This window comes from Fulmarus glacialis, unplaced genomic scaffold (genome assembly GCF_000690835.1).
Source record: "Fulmarus glacialis isolate BGI_N327 unplaced genomic scaffold, ASM69083v1 scaffold14446, whole genome shotgun sequence".
In the NCBI taxonomy this organism is placed as follows: domain Eukaryota; kingdom Metazoa; phylum Chordata; class Aves; order Procellariiformes; family Procellariidae; genus Fulmarus; species Fulmarus glacialis.
The window spans coordinates 9,438-28,236 of record NW_009217569.1 but is presented as its reverse complement, the minus strand read 5'-3'; the positions used below and the strand labels follow the sequence as shown (position 1 = coordinate 28,236).

Genomic DNA, 18,799 nt, shown 5'->3' with positions numbered 1-18,799 from the left:
CCGCCAACTGGATTTAACTCCGTTCATCATGTACCATTATTGTTGGTAACATCAACAAAAATAGAAAAACTGCTTTTATCCATGGCTGCTAAACCAAATGATTCATACATCTTACAGAAAGTGTGAAATTGATGTATCAATGTAAACCACTATTAATACATATTTGAAAATTCCAAGCATTTGTAAGAAAGAAAATATGGTAATAAGGTTCTACACAAACCTTTATGAAAATTAGGGAGCCCGTATGTTTATTGTCTGTCTACAGAATCCACATTTTCATTAAAACCTCTAGTCGTTATTCAATATTTTATTACCTCTTCACCTGCAACTCCGAATCTTGCATATTGTGCAAAACGCCGTTCTCCTTCAAAATCAGTTAGATCAATTCTTAAAGTATAGTTCCCTTAAGAAATAACAACACAAATTATTTTGGTTAAACTAGCCTATCTCACTACTTTTCTGAACAGAGTATTATATAATAGAAGATTAAAACACTAATTATGTTTTTATCATGACTCTTATCTGTATCATCAACAGCATATTTTATGGGTTTTTATCTTCTTTCTTTATGCATATTAAAGCATATGTTGCTATTCTTTGTATTTATTCACCTGATTCAGCTCAGAAAATTTTAGAATTATTCCAATACAGATTTTCAAGTGTAAACAAAAAAACATCTAAAAAAAAATGGCCTTATGGGCTTTGTATTTTAGTAAGATCTTTGAGGTGGTAATGAAAGGATAGTGGGAATCAATCAATAAGTGTACACCTGAGAAAATTAGATTTTCATACTCTGAAGATAAAAGAGTTAAACTAGGACCACATCCTGATGGCATTGATTTCCATACGAATTAGCTGGCTAAGTCAATGGGTAAATTTTGTATATGCAGCATTCTACAGCAAAGCAGAAGTTATCTCAGATTGAGTGACTATTAGAAAGATGGAAATAGCTTTCTAAGACTAGCCTAATCAAGAGGACAGGCCTAGATTTACCTTCATGTAATAGCCTATGCAGACAGGTAAAGCCTGACTAAATGAATTGGTACAGCATACTACCTGACTCTGGACTGTTAGTGATGCTGACTGTGAAATGGGTAGAGGTATACTCCTGTCTACTGTTCCCTGTTTTGCAGGGGCTCCCTGCACGCCACTGGCCCAATGACAGCTTTGAACCTTTTGTTAGAAAACATATATTCAAATGTGTTTTGTTCTGAAACTTGGAGAAGTCCATGCAGACTGACAACAGAACTCAGGATTTATGCTAACAAAAAGGGTAACAAAAAATGGCCCGAAAAGAGCAAAGAAACAGAAACAATAGAAGACTATTGTTACAATACAAATCTTACCTTGGTTAGTCAAATAATGAAGATTTTTATTTCCAAGCCAATATTCACCATTTGTCAAAACAAAATTTCCAAAGCCTTCTTCATAGTCAGTCCAGACTCTGAAAGGAGTATAAATTACTAATTTATCAAAAAAGCAAGTTTGCTTGGATGTTTATCATACAATCATAGACCACAGAATAATTCAAATTGGAAGGAACCTCAGGAAGTAATCTAGTCCAATGTCCTGCTCAAGGCAGGGTCAGCCATGAGATCAGACCAGGTTGCTTAGGGCTTGTCCAGTCAGGTCTTGAAAACCTCCAAGGATGGAGACTGCACATCCTCTTTGGGGAACCTGCTGACTGTTCTCACAGTGAGAAAGTTTTTCCTTATATCCAGTCTGAACCTCTATTGTTTCAACTTATGTACGTTGTCTCTCATCCTCCCACCAGACACCACTGTGAAGAGCCTGTTTACTCAACAAGCTCTCAAACTCTGTTTTTTGAGTAACCTCCTTGTAGGTACAGGCAGGCTACTATTAGGTTCTGCTGAAGCCATCTCTTCTCCAAGCTGAACAAATCTTAGCCTGTCCTCATAGGGCAAGTGCTCCAGCCCTTGATCATCTTGGTAGTCCTCTGCTAAACTCTTTGCAGGTTCATTAAATATGGGAACATTAATAAACAAACATCTTAGACTTTATTATCTTATGTACATTGTTGATCTTCACAGAATTATTTCTATTTTTCACATGTGAAAGGCTGAATCCCACACTACATTGGTCGCTGAATCCCAGTCCGAAGAACAGTCTTAAGAGATACATTCAAAGTGGTTTAAGATTAACACATTTTAAGACCAGAGGAAAACACATTAGCTCAGTCCAATCTCTGGTATAGCACAATTTACCTGAAGTGAAAACATTTTTCCTGGTTAAATCCAGGGGATCTAAGTATCACAAGCATTGTTTCTTTATTTTCTGTGATTTGATTAAGCTGTGAAACTCGTCCAGCTTTGACTTATTGACTGATTCTAACAATTTTTGAACTCATACTGGTGCATAGTTTCAAGAATCAATGTGTATCCTGAAAGCACTGAATCTTTTCCGTGTCTACAGTGGCTTTGAAATACTTTCTCAGTGGTTTTGGTTTCATGACATCTTCTAATGGAGACAAAAATATGATCTATTTCCTTGCTGAGAAGCAACCATACTTCAACCAATGGGTGAAAGTATTAGGCTGTGGACAGGCAGTCACAAGAGAAAGCAGCCTCTGTGACTTAAGTAGCCGGTAGTCTCTGGTAAAGGAGAAGAATGGGTGGTGTGTGGTGGTAACAATTGTAAACTGCGACAGATTTCTACTCTAACTTGTCTGACCATATTTCATAAAATAGGAATAGCAAAGTTTTCTTAGCTGGATTGCAGGTTTTCATCCTCTCTGGGGATCGCTTCTCTATTTCATGAGGGTATTGTAAAGATAGTTACAGTAATTATAAACACAGGTAAGACACGAATCCACAGAAGGATGCAGATAACTGAAAAGCAAATTGGGCAAAGCAGAGCTTCTAAAAACCTTCTTGTTGCTTCTAATAACTGTAAATATTTGTAGGTTTTTATATTCAAGTCTCACAGCACCAAGAATTTAACTTCTGGACATTTCCCAAAAAATGCTTGAGTCTTGGCAAAGGCAAGGAGGTTAGGTGTCCACAAACCAAGTTCTCACCCATCTTATCTTTCCTAGAGGCATTTTACCATGAGCTACAAATTACTCTGTGGTGGTTTCTCTCATATTTGTTTGCTGATGGTATTTCAGTTCAAGCAGATTGCTTACATTTATACTTTTTTAGATTTTTACTATTTGCAAAAGACAAGGTAGTCCTTTACTTGTCATTAAGAGTTCTTGCTCCAACAATTGTTAATGCATTTGACATTGAAGTGTCCTCATGTAAAATGCACAAGCTGTCAGAAAAAGACTAGAAGAGATGTCTCTCAGAAGAGAGACAGAGCCAGAAGTGGTATCTCATCTGGAGGCTGTCCCACAGAATAACCATTCCTCCCTTTTATCTGAGATAACAACTTACTCATATAATTCTAAAGTTAAGATTTCACTTAGCTACACCTGGTTTAATGTTTTCCCACTTTATTTCCAATTTTAAGGACTAAATCCAGTACCTACCGATCAAAATTCTGGCTGCCATCAGAACGTCTCTGAAAAACAGTCCAACCACCCCCTTCAGACATGTCACAGAAGGCAAGGAATTCAGTAGGACTCTGGATAGGTTTCATCTTATAAAATCCACTTTGCTTATGGCCGTCATTGTAGATTTCTGCACAATCTGTTCACAAAAGATTCATTGGACACAGTTTTTTTAGTCCTATACTTACTGGCAAAATCAGATATCAAGTCAATAAGAGAAATAACAATCAACAGAATAACAACCAAGTCACGTCATATGAGAGTCACATATGAACCAGGCTAATACAAAGGAAATACCTCTGCAAACACATTTTTATGACTTTTAGGCATTTTCTTGTATTTGTGTTGCTTTAAAACTTTATTGAGCTGTAATTATTTTAACATTTCTTTAAAAGAATCTTTTTTCCACCATAAAATACTATCATTTTTGTTTCATTTGACTAGCAAAATAATTCCTCTGGTTTAAGTAGTGTCACTTTTAATTTACAATTATATAATCCACGTTAGAATCCTGTTACGATCATATAACTTCTCTACATATAAAACACACAGTAACCTTTAAAAACAAACATGTACTTCTATGTCCAGAAAGTCCACAGGAAAACTGCCAAAAACAAGAGTATGGAAAAGGAAAACAATTGCTGGACCTGATACTCTTGTCCCTTGTATGAAACAGGAGCAAAAATATATAGAAGACTACCCCCAAAAAGTGCAATGTATGTGTAAAATGATACCACTTTGGCTTGATACCATTTACAGTCTGGTCTCCATTGGTGTTAATGACTAATCAGCGTTTACAGCAACAACAAAATTCAGAGCTGGTCATAATATAATAGCAATGTAATTGTATAATCTTATCTTTTTTCCTCTAGGAGTTAAGAAATTAAAGGAGTTCTTTGTTTATATGTAATCTACCATCAAGCAGTCATGCAGGAAAGACGTGTAAGATTCAACATTTCTGTTTTTCCTGGCGAAGGTAGGGCTGATTAACTGTAAGATTTTCCCTGAAACATTTAGGAACATGTTGGCTGAACTTCCACGCCAGTTTGGAACTTTCTGAACTACTATATTTCTTCTCAGTGAAAGTGTCAGTGAAGATTAGCCATAGAAAATAAACACTTTATACTGAAAACAAATAGCTATGCCAGGATTTGAATAAACTCTAATAGAAAACGTGATTTAAATAACAGCTAAGTTGTCTTTCTAAAGAATGTTTGATTGGCTTATAGAAAATAGCTTTTCTTGTCCATTATTTTCTTAGTAGGTTAGCAAAACACCTAAGCATATTTTAATTCTTAGCAGGTGTATATAGTGTGGAATTTCTCCCTCACTATCTAACCCCAAATTATCCAGCTCTGTTGACATTAAAATGCTACAGCAGTTTGAATGAAATAATGCAGTATCACCAGGGAAAAGCATTTTCCAAGTTATAAGGACGGTGAAAAAATAATGGAAAAAATAATCATCAGAGACTGGAACAACTTAGATCTGTTATTTAGAATGACATTTTAAGAAAATAAACTGAGGCATATGCTAAGAAATGACAAATACCTTTCTGCTAAATGTGGTTTTAATAATCTTTTCCAGTAACAAATGAGTCAGCCATAATAACAAAAAAAAGTATTCCAGGATGCTGAATACATAAATATACAGCTAAAATTTAAAGTCAGACTTACAAGTGCTTTTAATTTCATTTTAACGGTACTTTATTATATTTGATGCCTTCTAATATGTTGTGATTTCTTACAGCAGCATAAACACTAGAAGTATATTCAAACAAGGCTATTAAAAATTACAGAAGTTTAGACTCTCTAGCATTGGACAACTAGAAATGAACACCATCCAAGAATCAGACCCCCAAATTGTATTTTCAATCCAGCTGTTGGTTTGGATGGTGTTTTATTATTTTAAGAGATTGGGCCTCACTCCAGCTACTATGGGCTAACACACTTAGCCGCCTTCCAATGCAGAGGGACCGGATCACCACCAGAATGCTGGTGAGATTACAAAAACAACTTAAAACCAGTATTTTAGAAGCTGTGATGTCCTGAGCTGAACCTAACTCAGTCAAAATGGTGCAACATACAGAATATTATTAAAGTGAGATGCAGATGTAATTATGCCAGGCTTATGTGTGTAAATATGGATGTCTCAGGGACTTTACAGATCGGAACAGAGTTGGTGTGTGCTCGTAACCCATGCGACCCTGTGAACGTGTGAAAGTGAACTGACCCTGTAGGATAGAACTTTTTGAGATTAGTCAAAGAAGGGTGTTTAGAAATCTGTAACTGTTTATTAACATTTTGTAGATGTCTACTATTGGTTTTTATCTGTTGTACTGCTGGAATTTATTCTGAATTTATTGTTCACTGATTGTTTTTTAATTATATGCTATTAATAAATCAATAAACCGCTTCAATCCTGATTTGATTCATACCGTGTGACGTTAACAATTTTTCCCTGTGACAGCAGGCCTAGGTAAAAGCTGAACACTGTGGTTTAAACAAACAGTTTTCTATGAGCTTTTAAAACAATAAGTCAATGGGCACAATTGTGCTAAAGCTTCTGGGTATCATTGCAATGAATGGAAATGAAAAGAATAGCTTCATTTCTAACCTGAATACTGTCTTTTTCCTCCCAAGTCAATGACACTGTTTTCATCTCCTCTGTCACGGTACTGAATCTCTTTCTTCTCTAAAAGCTGTATAATTTTTAACTGCTGCTGTTTCACACGATGTTCCAGAAGCCTCACCTGGCCCTGAAGTCGTATCTGCTCTTGAAAACAGTTCTGCACATCCTACAGAGGAAAACATATCTTATTGTAAAATCAATGATTTTTTGTCATGTTTAACATGTGACACAAAAAAACAACCAAACAAACCACAAATAAAATTTACCTTGAATAAAGCATTTTGGTCAGTTTCCTACAGACACTATGTTGACTTCCACCTCAATTGCTACCTCTATTTAAAATTATTTTGCATATTACAGAGTATCCAAACATATACCTGCTTTCCAAAGAGACCTTCTCTTTAGTGGCTATAACTACCAGCTCTCACTGCAAACATGCCGAGGGGACTTTAGGGAAAAACACTGTAGTACAGACCCTATTAAAAAGATTGCTTATTCTCTATCACCTGCCAGGTACAGAGATTTACTATCCAGTGAGGCCTGCTACTAACATTGTAAAGGTTCTAAAATTCCAGAGTTTTAAAGAAATACAGTCCACACTCATACGTTTTCAACTTCATTGTGTATTTTTCAAATGCTTTTAGATTACACACTTCTTACACTAAGAATATTAACATTGCCAACATAAATATTGTAAAGTTTCAAGCTCATTTTTGGCATGCTAAAATAAATAGTCCCTAAGAAGCTGCGAATATGCATGAAAAAAAAAGTTAAAAACTTAAAGTCAATACTGTCCTGTGACTTGTACACTTAATTTTGCCATGCAGTGTGGCTGAGAAATGTGTCGATTCTGATATGGTAATACCTAGCACTCATTTCCCCCTGGTGCAAATATGGATACATGACAAGAGAGCTGGACTAAATACTCCAAATTCTGACATTCTGAATGTACGCAGAGCAGTAAATAATTGTTTTTAGATTAATGACTATGGTAAAATAGCCAAAGTGAACAGAACCCAATCTAGGGAGCTTAAATTAAAACAGCCTGTACAGTTTCAAATAGATATTAAATAAATTTGATTTCAATATGGGGAAAAAAACCTTTGGGGTTTTATGATACATTTTACAAACGTGAGATGAGGTTTTGCATCAGTAACATTGTGTCTGCAATTTTATATGTGGAAACAGAGTTTACTAGCTATGGTGGTTGCAAGAGAGCACAACTAGCACGGTAAAAGCAAAATCAAAGGGCAACCTTTTGGAAATCTGATGTGCAAGATCAAATATGCAGTAGTTCTAAATTGGTGCAACCTTATTCATAGGGCAACATTATTTACATGAGCTAAGGATGTAGACCTGTAACATTTGCCATCCATATGGAATCGCTGATATCTTAGAGCATTGCCGTATCACACTGAGCTATAGAGAGGTCTGAAGTAGCATACTGATGTGCACTTCCAGTGGCATCCGCATACTTTCATTTGTATAAGGCTCAGGCTTCACCTATTTTCCATGAACACTCTCACCAAAATGTTTCATGTCACCTTCTTGCTGCAGTGATTTTTTTTTCTTCTATCTGAAAAGCTGATACCATTCTCTAAGTTTCTGTGCAGCACAAACACAGTTCTGATTAGACTGACTTCCTTGCAGTACCATTCACCACAACTCCAAGAATAGACTTTGTGAATTAAACTAACAGTATTAATTAGAATCTGCATTTTATGACTCTACTACATACACATTTTTTCATAATTAATTTGTGGTACCAGTTAAAAAGCACAGAAACTTCTGCTACTGTCAAGGAACACCCATATAAATCGTGTCATGACTACTACCTGTTATTTCTGATAGAAATAAATGTTGTAGATATCCAGACCCCACTGCTTTTTCACTAGACAGGATGCAATTAACTTTCAATAAATAGACAAATGAACTAGAGACAATTCAAGAGAGTATTTGAAGACAAAAGAATCTATGTCCATGAGTTCAGTAAAACGGTTCCTAGTCATCATGTTCCATTTGCCTGCAATATTTAGTCACACTGAAAAATCTGACTGTTGATTTTGATTGTTCTGACTTTGCAGAACAATCCTGAATATAGGCCTCCGCTTTAACTATTTCTGAAGTGTATCAGATGCTTGGTTTAATTCATACTTAACTGCAATCTAATATACATGGTGGAATAAAAGAATGGGGAGTATACACGTGGCAGGACTAGGCAGTGACCTGTTCGAGAAGAAAAGGTTCAACTGCCTCTTTGGGTTTGGGCTGCCCATGTCAGGCTGCTTTGACAGCAGGTGCATGTGCAAACTCCAACTGTCTGCTTATAACCAGGTCCTGAGAAGCCATTAAGATGCTTGACCACAAGGAGGAGCTGTAAAGTGAGAGGCATGTTTACCAAACACTAAAATTTTTAGAGAATAAACAAAGCAGCCAATGACCTAATATCCCTAGAGTCCTATCTTATTTAAGAATACTCCCTTGAAAATCTTTTTCAGTTGTTGATAGCTATACAAGATCGCTAGCATACCCTCCTTTTCTTCTAGCAGGAAACAAGACAAGAAAATACTTAAAATACATGCACAAACAGACAAACTTGCTACAGTGGCCTAGAGGAATGTTATTTGACCATAAGCACCGGTTAATGTGTAACATGTTGCATATTACAAAGAACGGATGCCCTATTATGCAGTCTTTCCAGGGTCGTTGTGTCAACTTGAATCTGCAGCTTCATATAAACCCTTCACAAAAGCTGAGCTGAATTGGGAAATTCAGAAGAGGCTTCCTTGACAGGTCTCTGCAAATTCTCATACTAGTCCCAAGTGCATACAAAAAATTACAGAGAACCGGAGAGCTGCATAGGTGGGTTGAGGAAGAGTGAATAAATCATAAAAAAAATATTTCCAGGCTCACCCTGACGAGCTAATGCTAACTATAGAACTAAAGCTGTCAAAAAACCCATGTTAACAGTCAGACCATATATTAATCCTAATCATGTTAAGTTAAGAGTGATAAAGGATTCACCATGCCACACTTACCAGTTTTACTGCAATGTTTGTTTATTGAGAAGATTAGCCTGTATAAGGCTTAACTGGGTACTCACAACCTTGGAGAACATCGTTAAGATACCTTAGGAAAGACCTGGGTGATCCTGGAAATGGTGGCCCCTGTGGTCAGGCCCTTGCAATTTCACAAGTAAGACTTCAGGTGGGTAGTCTCTTTAACAGGTGGCATGAAGAGCTACTTTCAGTTCTGGACAGAGCAGGAGTCTGCACATTTAAGGAGAGGCAGCTACAGGCAGCTAAGTGCGTTTCTTTCAGGTGTAGTGAAAATGCATCTATCACTTCACCTATTCATACTGCTAAAAGCCATTCTCCTCTTGTGATTAAATTATATAGCAAAAGTACAGAATATTATCGTACCTTAAAAAAACTTGATATCGAAATTCAGTATGACACTACTTCATATACCACCATAAAAGGTCCTTTTCTTTGAATCGAATTAAACACAAGTCTGCAACAGGCTATGTCTCTAAATATTTGTCCTGGTTTCGGCTGGGATAGAGTTAATTCTCCTTCTAGTAGCTGGTGTGGCCACTGTGTTTTGGGTTTGGTATGAGAGGAATGTTGATGGCACATTGATGCTTTAGTTGTTGTTAAGTAGTGCTTACACTGGTCAAGGACTTTTCTGTTTCCCATGCTCTGCCGAGTGCACAAGAAGCCAGGAGGGAGCACAGCCAGGACAGCTAACCCAGCTGGCCAAGGGGGTATTCCATACCGTATGACGTCATGCTCAGTATATAAACTAGGAGGTATGGTCTGGGAAGGGGGGATTCGCGGCTCTGGGGACGGGCTGGGCATTAGTCGGCGGGTGGTGTGCAGTTGCATTGCGCATCGCCTACGTTGTATATTCTATTATTGTTGTTGTTGTTGTTATTATTACTACTGTTCTACTTTGTTCTGTTTCAATTATTAAACTGTTTTTATCTCAGCCCATGAGTTTTCCTACTTGTGCCCTCCCGATTCTCTCCCCCATCTGACCAGGGGTTGGGGGAGTGAGCGAGCAGCTGCGTGGTGTTTAGTTGCTGGCTAGGCTTAAACCACGACAACGTTATTCTTAACTTTGCATTTTAAATTGATCTTTTTTTTTGTTTACTTAAAAATTGTGAATTACTTCATGAAAATGAAAAATTAACACTGATCTGATTCTCATCTGCTTTACAGATAATACACTCATTATGGGGTGAACAGTAATATATCTACATTACACATATCAATTTCCTGATGAAAAGGATTTAAGCTCACAGTGCTGGTAAATAGTAAGTGACAATCACCAGCCATACTGAGTAACTACACCATAAGAAAGAAATGACTGAGCAGAAACAGAGTTTTGAAAGTAACATACTATGAAAAGTACTGGTATCTGATACTTTGCTTTCTCTCCCTGACTCCAGCCTCCTCACTGACGTCTCTTTTTGTCAACTCCAGACAAATCCCATTACACTTTGCTGCTGCACAGCAAAACCACAATTCTCATATTTGGAATTCCACACCTATTTTTCCCATGGGACAATCACAAGTTAGCTGTGTAACTTCAGGGTGGATCAGTGTGGCTTTTAGATCTGCAGGTTACCAGACTGTTCTTTTAATGCACTACTATACTTTTTTAAAGTCATTGGAGTTAAACCAGTGCACAGCTACAGTAATATATAAGCAAAATGTAACCTAGGGTTATAACATTCAGCAGCTATAACGTATTGCTATTCCTTTTGTTAGATATGGAACAAAGTTAAACTATTACAATGTTGAAATACTCAAAGAAATGTGAATCTGATTGTGCCTGTCTCCAGTGGACAGTAGTGCCCACTGATTGAAACCAGACTGAACATAACATGTTCTGTCTGTTTCAGTGAAGCAACTGTTTGTACTACACATTGAGAAGCAATTATCTAACAACTGCTGACAGCTCTGCTCTTGGACATGTGGTCCCATATTTAACCAGCTGCTGCAATTAATGTGCATTCACAATATTTATTTCATTATTGTTTGAATTATTTAGCAGCTAGTGACCTTCCATTAAAATTGATGCTATAAATTAGACTCAGAATACTTTATGAAAACTACAAAAATACAAATTTTTTACTTAAGATGTTATTTCCTATATTTTTAGAATTTAAATGAGCTCCAAAAAATCTCTATTGAGATTAGTGTTCTAATGAGATTGTCCTGGTTTCGGCTGGTATAGGGTTAAGTTTCTTCCTAGTGCTGTGTTTTGGATTTAGTATGAGGAGAATGTTGATAACACACTGATGTTTTCAGTTGTTGCTAAGTGCCCTCCTAGTCCAAGGACAGCTCCCATGCCTACTGACTGAGCTTGGTACACAAGATGGGAGGGAACGTAATCAGGACAGCCAGCCCAGCTGGCTAATGGGGTATTCCATACCATGTGATGTCATGCTCAGTATATGAATGGTAGGTGTGATCCAGGAAGTACCGATCGCTACCTGGTTATCGGTCAGCACAGGTGGTGAGCAATTGCATTGTGCATCACTTACTTTGTATATTCTATCATTATTATTATTATTTTCCCTTTTCTGTTCTATTAAACTGTCTTTATCTCAACCCACAAGTTTTTCTCACTCTTACCTTTCCGATTCTCTCCCCATCCCACGGGGCGGGAAGTGAGTGAGCGGCTGTGTGGTATTTGGCTACCTGCCAGGTTAAACCACGACAGAGATAAAGTGTGAAAACTTAAGAGAAAAATTTCAGAATATTCTCAGTTTTAGGTCAGCTAAAGCCCATAATATTCCAAATGAAAAATCAAAAGAAAGCAAATGCATTTCATTGTAATGCCTTTTTCTCAGTAGGCTTCTATAAATATTAGTAGTATCTTTCTCCGCTAAGCAGAAGTGATTACAGAGGCAGGTGCTTCCTATTCTGCCCCTATAGAGCTACTCATCTGAACAAAAGGCTTCCACAAGATAAAGTAAGCCACAAACAATGATGCTCACCTAGTTGTAAATTCAGCAACCACCTCCATCTGGGCAATTACAAATCAACAATTCTATCCCCCAGGTCCCTACTAGTTAGGACCTAAATATCAAACTAGGAAGGACGGCCAAGACAGGCAGTACAGGACTGGTGAGGTTAGAATTATTTTAAGCAGTGGATTGAGAGAGAGAGAGAGAGAGAGTGTGAGAGTGTGTGTGTGTGTGTGTGTGTGTGTGTGTGTGTGTTAGTTAGGGTTTTTGTTGGAGATGCAGAATACATAGCAGAAGGTTTTGGGAGCTAGAAGTGAAGGAGCTTTGATCATTGCTTCTGAGTGTGAATTATAACATAGTAACATGGGAACAAGTAAGAATATGAAGCTGTGGATCTTACTTGAGAAAAAGTTGTATGGCAAGTGGACAAGGTAGAAAAGGATAGAAATATTCTTCATCCTGAGTGTCAATGACCAGAAATACTACTCTTGCAGCCGCCGCTTTAGGAGTTCCTGGGTTTTGCCTTTCTGTAAGTATGCTGCTCAAAACTAAAGGTGTTATTCTGAGTTGGCATTACCCCTGCATGGTAGTATAACTGTCTTGTGTGCCTTCTGTACAATGTGCCTATTAATGCATCATATGATACCTTTTTCAGCAAAGATATTCTATTGCCTCCTATTTCATGTTGGATCCAGTAAGAAACTGACTGGATTACTTTCTCCAGGGCAATTGCCCAGTCATTTATCTTCCATTGTATATTTATGCATTTGTTTCCTCTTTCCTTAACGGAAACTCGTCCCCACTGAACATCATTTGAGGTTATTTCCCCAGTCTTTCAGTTTTGTTCTGAATTCTAATCTTTTCCACCAAAGGTTCTACCATCCCATGTAGCTGAGACACGGTAAGCACTATGGAGGACAACGTATGAAATATTTAGGAGAAACTCTATAGGCAAATTTAATTACTAGAACTTACAGAGCTGCCCATGGCATCCATCAAGCTAGCTGCAAGGACAAAATCAATCATTATCAAAATCTTCATCCTTTGGAAACTGTGAAGTAGAGGAACAAATGAAATACTAGTTAACTTAAACATTAAAACTAAATATTTACAACTGACATCTTAAATTTTATTCGAAATAATCTATTTAACCTATAATTATTTTCTTATATATTGTAAATATAATGTATATTTAGGCTTCATTACAAATGTCTAAAATAGTCTGATCAAGTACAACTCCAAAACCCAGTAAAAACAGAATTTATCCTTTTAGGCCACTTTGTATCAGAGCTCTGCATGTACTTTAGGATAGCTATTCAAGATTCAAACCCATGCATTTTATTGTGAAACAAGACAAAAGCAAAATAGCATTTTAAAATGCTCTGAAAAGCGGGGCAATATTCCTTGTTGGCCCTTTAAAATTGGGAGAAAGCTCTCTGTTATGTTCAAGTAATTAAAACCTGAATTGGGCTAGTTGTCCTTGAACTAAAGAAGATTTGTGCAACTTCTGTGTGCCAGGAGAGAATGGAGAGAATTTTACTGTTATAGAGTAATTTTGGGGAAAAATGCATAATAGTTATCAGCTTTTACTCCAATGGTGACAAGGATGACATCTTTCAACTGATAGCTATGCATATTTTGTATTGTATAACCCATAGCATTTTAAATCCCATTATTTCATATGAAAATTATTTTATATGCCAAAACAATCATCATTGTATCTCACTGCCTTGCAAACATTAGCTGACACAGTAACTTCACAATTTTCTGTAAGGTAGATATGTGCTTTTCAGCTCACAGATGAGAAACCAAGGCCTCCATTTACTAAAATATTTACATGATTATACATGAACCAATTCTAAATTGATTAGTTAAACTGCTGCAAGCTATCAACTGAGGAATGTGAGGTTTTTTTTTTTTTAAACTTAAAATATTTTCATTTAGCATATGCTAACACCTGTTTAAACCAAAATATGTGTCCACTCTGCTTTTTCTACTCATTAAACTAAATCAGCTAACTACATGTTAAAACATTTGTGGTTAGACATAGCATAACACCTATCATAGAGATTAATGATTCAATGTCAGCATGTGCTCATTGAAACACCAGCTTTATGGAAACTTCCACTCATGTTTCTACAGGAATTAATATAAAACACCAGTGGAACTTTGGCAGACTGTGCTTTTTACTGTACAAAGATAAGCAAGGTGCTTATGTGAAGTATATTTTTCTTGTAAAATTGGACAAGCCCAATTTTATCTTCACCAATCTCTGAAAATCTTCATGCATGAGTACAAATTACAGCCAAGCCAAATTTCAGGTTTTCAACATCTACCTATAAAATACTTAGGATGATTTTTAAAATTACAGTTATCTTATTTAAGTAAGCAACATTTTTTTTTATTTTTAGTTCCGAGTTTTGCTGGTTTAAAAGCATCACATTTGAAAGCATAGAGTTGTGAGGCCCAAGTATATCTGTATAAAGCTTGTTACACCACTTCCTGCACTGGACTGATGCAGAGACAAGGTGTTGAGGGTACTCTGTACCCATTGACTCATGTTACAGACAGCTCAGAAGGTTTTTTTAAGCATTTTGGACATATCCAACATCTACCATTAAGTTGCAAAGCACTATACTAAGCTGATGTCTATCTCTAAGGATTCCAAAGGAATCCATTAAAAATCACCTATAAAATGTTTCTTGAGTAGAAAGTGTGAACTGAAAATCTTAGGCTAAGTTACTTCTATGCCATAAAATTCCTGAATTTTAAGTTGTAAGCTGTTCTTCACACTAACCAAATAAATGTTGTATCATTCAAATTAAAAACGTTACCATAATTCAATGCAACAAGTTCTGCTACTGTTTGAAGTGGTGAATTCTATGAATTTCAGGTTTAAAAAAGGAGGGAGGGGGAATCTGCAAGAATTGCCTGGCATTGAATTCTGTTATTAACTTAGATTTCAGCGGTTTCTGCCATGATAAAACATGCACTTTCACCTTACTATGGTAGTAATTATGGCTATTGCAGGCACTACTGTTTTGAAAGCAGCTGTTGCTATCTGTTGCAATGACACTGTCTGTGTGGGAGAGGAGTGACCAAAGAGTACATTAGCTATCTGGACAACCCGCAAATGATCCACCTCTGATAACTGCTGTGCCGACTTCATGCATATGTTAAATATGTTTTCTAGGAGAGACGGGACTATATTTTTTTCACTGGAAGATTCATATTTAACTGTTCTGCTTCATTCTCTGTTACTTTCATTATAAAAGCACGCTCTTCTCTCTCACATTAGTCTTAATATTCAAACTGTTCTATCACGATTTCACTGACTGTAAATGCCTGAATACTGCAATCAATCTTAAAAGGGTTGCACAGCTTTACAACTACAGTATTCTTATTTTTCTTTAAAAGACTATCAAATATATCTTGCATACTGTTCAAGGAAATTTATGTTAGTTAAAAAAAAAAAAAAAGAAGACTATCAGGCACAATCAAGGCAGATCACATCCCTTACAGCATGTGTGAGCTACTACGAGCAAGCTGCACAAGAAGAACAAAGAGCTGAGGACTGTAGAGTGTGTGCAGTTGGTTTGGTTTGTCATCTTCAGATGAAGTCACCTTTCTATTTAAAGGGTGCTAAAGCGTGTTCCTGTTGTGGGGAACTTCATAAGGACTGCACTTGGAAGACAACTTTGCATGTGTCAGCTTTAGCACTGAACTAAGATATGCGCAAAAGACATACCGAAATATAGCAATAGTCTCATAAATAAAATTCTAAATGTGATGATTTAAATACATTGCTTGAGATATTTTAATCCTGTCCCACTTAATAATTTAAGTGGGACAGTAAACCCAAGATGGATTGTTGATCCTGTCGTCACCCACAATATGAGCTCACTATGATCGTAAGAGAATTAAGAGGTGTATGAAGAGCGAGAAACTGAGAGCTCCATTTGGGAGACTTATCAGTCAGAAACAGGGAAGACATTGAAACAGAGAATACACAGGAAAAAAAACACAGAGTGGACCTGAAGTAGGAACAAGGGTTGGGGGGACCAAAATCTTTGTGCTGTTGTCTTCCCAAAAAAGGAGAAAGGTCAAGAAGACTAGGAAGAGACAGGAAAATTCAAGCTCTGAAAGGAAATGGCTGACCTAACGGTGTTTCTCTGCTTCTGTCACTGCCCAGCAGGGAGACCCAGACAAGGTAGAGGACGGGTAGAGAGCAGTGCTGATCCTGGAAGGGGCAGTACCTTGTACCTTTGAGCCAATTTCTCAGCAGGTATAAACTCCCATAGTTTATCTGATCCCACAGTTGCAGTGACATGAGATTCACTAAGTGGTCAACCCTACAGCGATAAGAAAAGTGGAAAATAGGGTCAAGCCCCATATATGTTCAAAGCACTTTGCATACACTAACTGAATCAACAGGTTCAGTCTTGGAATTAACGTGGGTAACTGTTTACTTAGTTTTCCACATTTCTACAAAAAGTTTCAGAAAAGGTTATATCAGTAACAGTTCTCTGAAAGTGTACATCCATGCTCTTTGGTAATATAAAGCTAAAGTTCTGTTCAAGCTTGAAATCTTGCTCTATGAAGACCACTTTGAAAGTCAGTTTCTTAAACTAATTTCTCGACTCATTTAAATATTTACCCTGGTTGTTATATAGCTATTTCAAATGCATTATCCAGAAATGTACATGGAGGGTAAAATAATTAAAAATGTAGGGAGAGAATATAACTGCTGATAAACATTCACACACAATGCAAGAAAAACATTCACTCCGAAAAACTGCAGAAAAATTACAAATCTTAATCCATGTCACAGATGAAAACAACTACATAACTTAGAAAATATTTTTGTGTTGTTGATGCTAGTGAATACAAAGACCTAATAAGTGCTGAGAGACTTCCAAGACTTTTGTTATAACACCTGTGTTGGTTTAACAAAAACAAAAAAACAAATTTGTGCACGGGAGATCCCTTTCCAGGAAAATTTTAATGTCAGACAGTAGACATGTGGACTAATTATCACACATCATGATAGAGTGAGAAAAAACTTTTCAAGTTGAAAACACAAGCCCTTAACAGCTGAAAAAAAGAATCACTGTTTTAATAAAATTGAAGTTTAAGGGCAACTCTTGTGAAACCTTGAAATTTTATCCATATGAGATTACTCATTTACTATTCAAAGATTACACCTGGAATGTGCACTCGCATAGCTATGCAGAAAGACTTCTCCAAAGCTATGGCATAAAAATTCTAGAAAGGTACCTTTTTCCTTCTCTGTGCCTGGGCTTTCTTTACAGGCTACTCAGACAATCAATCCTATGTTCAAATTTCCCCTAAATTTGATGTTTTTCCAAGTCTTTCAATAACAAGTTACTAAACAGATTTGATGACACTAGAGAAACTCTGTGGTATTAAAATCTTGTCAGCCTGTTTTCTTGTTCTTGAATTCTGGAGACAGCAAACTAGATGGAATTCAGATGCCTATTTCTGTTTGTACAGTGTCTATAAGAATTGCATTGCTAATAAATACAATAATAATACGAGAGAATCGGCCAAAAGGACAGATAATGACTTGAAAGATTTTTGTTTGCTTTCTTAAAATTCAAACTGGTTTTAATGATTAAACTCATGCACAAATTTTGCTTTGTTTTAATTAGGTAGTCCTCATCTGAAAAATGGACAATAATTCATGATTTGATCTACTTTCAGGCCTAAAAAGCAGCCTTATTCATACAGCCATACATTATTATAAATTTAGAAACTACAGATTTTAGTATGAGGTTTATTAACTAACTAGATATCATAGCAAAATAGCTACATCCTGCTAAAACATTCATACATCATGAGCAACATTGCACCAGTTATATGCCCTTCAAAAACATATTACCTTTAACTATAACTATAGCAATTACCCCAAATTCTTCCTTCTTCCCTAAAATGTTTACCTTTACCGTCTGGACAGAACTCAAAGTTGTTAAATCTTCTTAAGCTGATGCAAAGAATTCCAGAGCCCTTCCCAGGCTGCGATTGTTTTTGCTATTAAATTCTGTAGAGTTGAGGCTTACATCTGCTATGAGTCACTGGGCAGGAATGTTACTGAGAAGTTGCAGTTATCAAGACTAAATTGCAACATAAGAAGGAGAAGACGTTAATTCTGTGCCTAACACAACACTTCTGAAATAAAAATAGACCAAAAATAACAAATGATTATCCATTCCCTTTCACTGCTCTGATCCAGGAAATTGCGCTCAGCATTATATTCAGCTATTTGCTCCAGTGCTTTCCTGAATCAGAGCCTAAATCTCTTAGGCTTCAGGGGTATATACAGAGCATAACTGACTCAACTGATTTAGAAATAAAACATAAACACTCAGACTAGAAGTTACACGTTAGACTGATAAAAAGAATCTGCTAAAAAAAAAAACCAAACCAACATAGTACAGACAAAGCCAAAGCGAACAAGAAAAAAAGGACAAAGAATCTTGTTTGATGTAAGTCAGTATTTTTTAGCTAAACTGGAAGGCACTCAGAAGCACATGATCTCAGTGACTTAGTTAGACAAAATCACTTTCTATATAAGCTTTTTAGAGCCAGATGAATACATCAAATAATGTTTTAAAATGTAATTTGTTTTGAGTGTTTGCCCTCCTTCTATGTTGGCT

At 36.6% G+C, this 18,799-nt stretch overlaps 1 protein-coding gene across 1 annotated transcript; it reads right to left on the bottom strand.

Annotated features, from left to right (window-relative positions):
- Positions 1-314: 314 nt before the first annotated feature.
- Positions 315-18,165, bottom strand: LOC104070917 (fibrinogen-like protein 1; the record flags this gene model as incomplete). The annotated part of the gene is made up of 6 exons (XM_009579729.1): positions 18,083-18,165; positions 13,098-13,173; positions 6,128-6,308; positions 3,491-3,650; positions 1,347-1,444; positions 315-403 (listed from the first exon to the last, which is right to left on the bottom strand). Coding segments are annotated over exons 2-6 (594 nt in total), but the record flags the coding sequence as incomplete, so codon positions are not given.
- Positions 18,166-18,799: the final 634 nt, after the last annotated feature.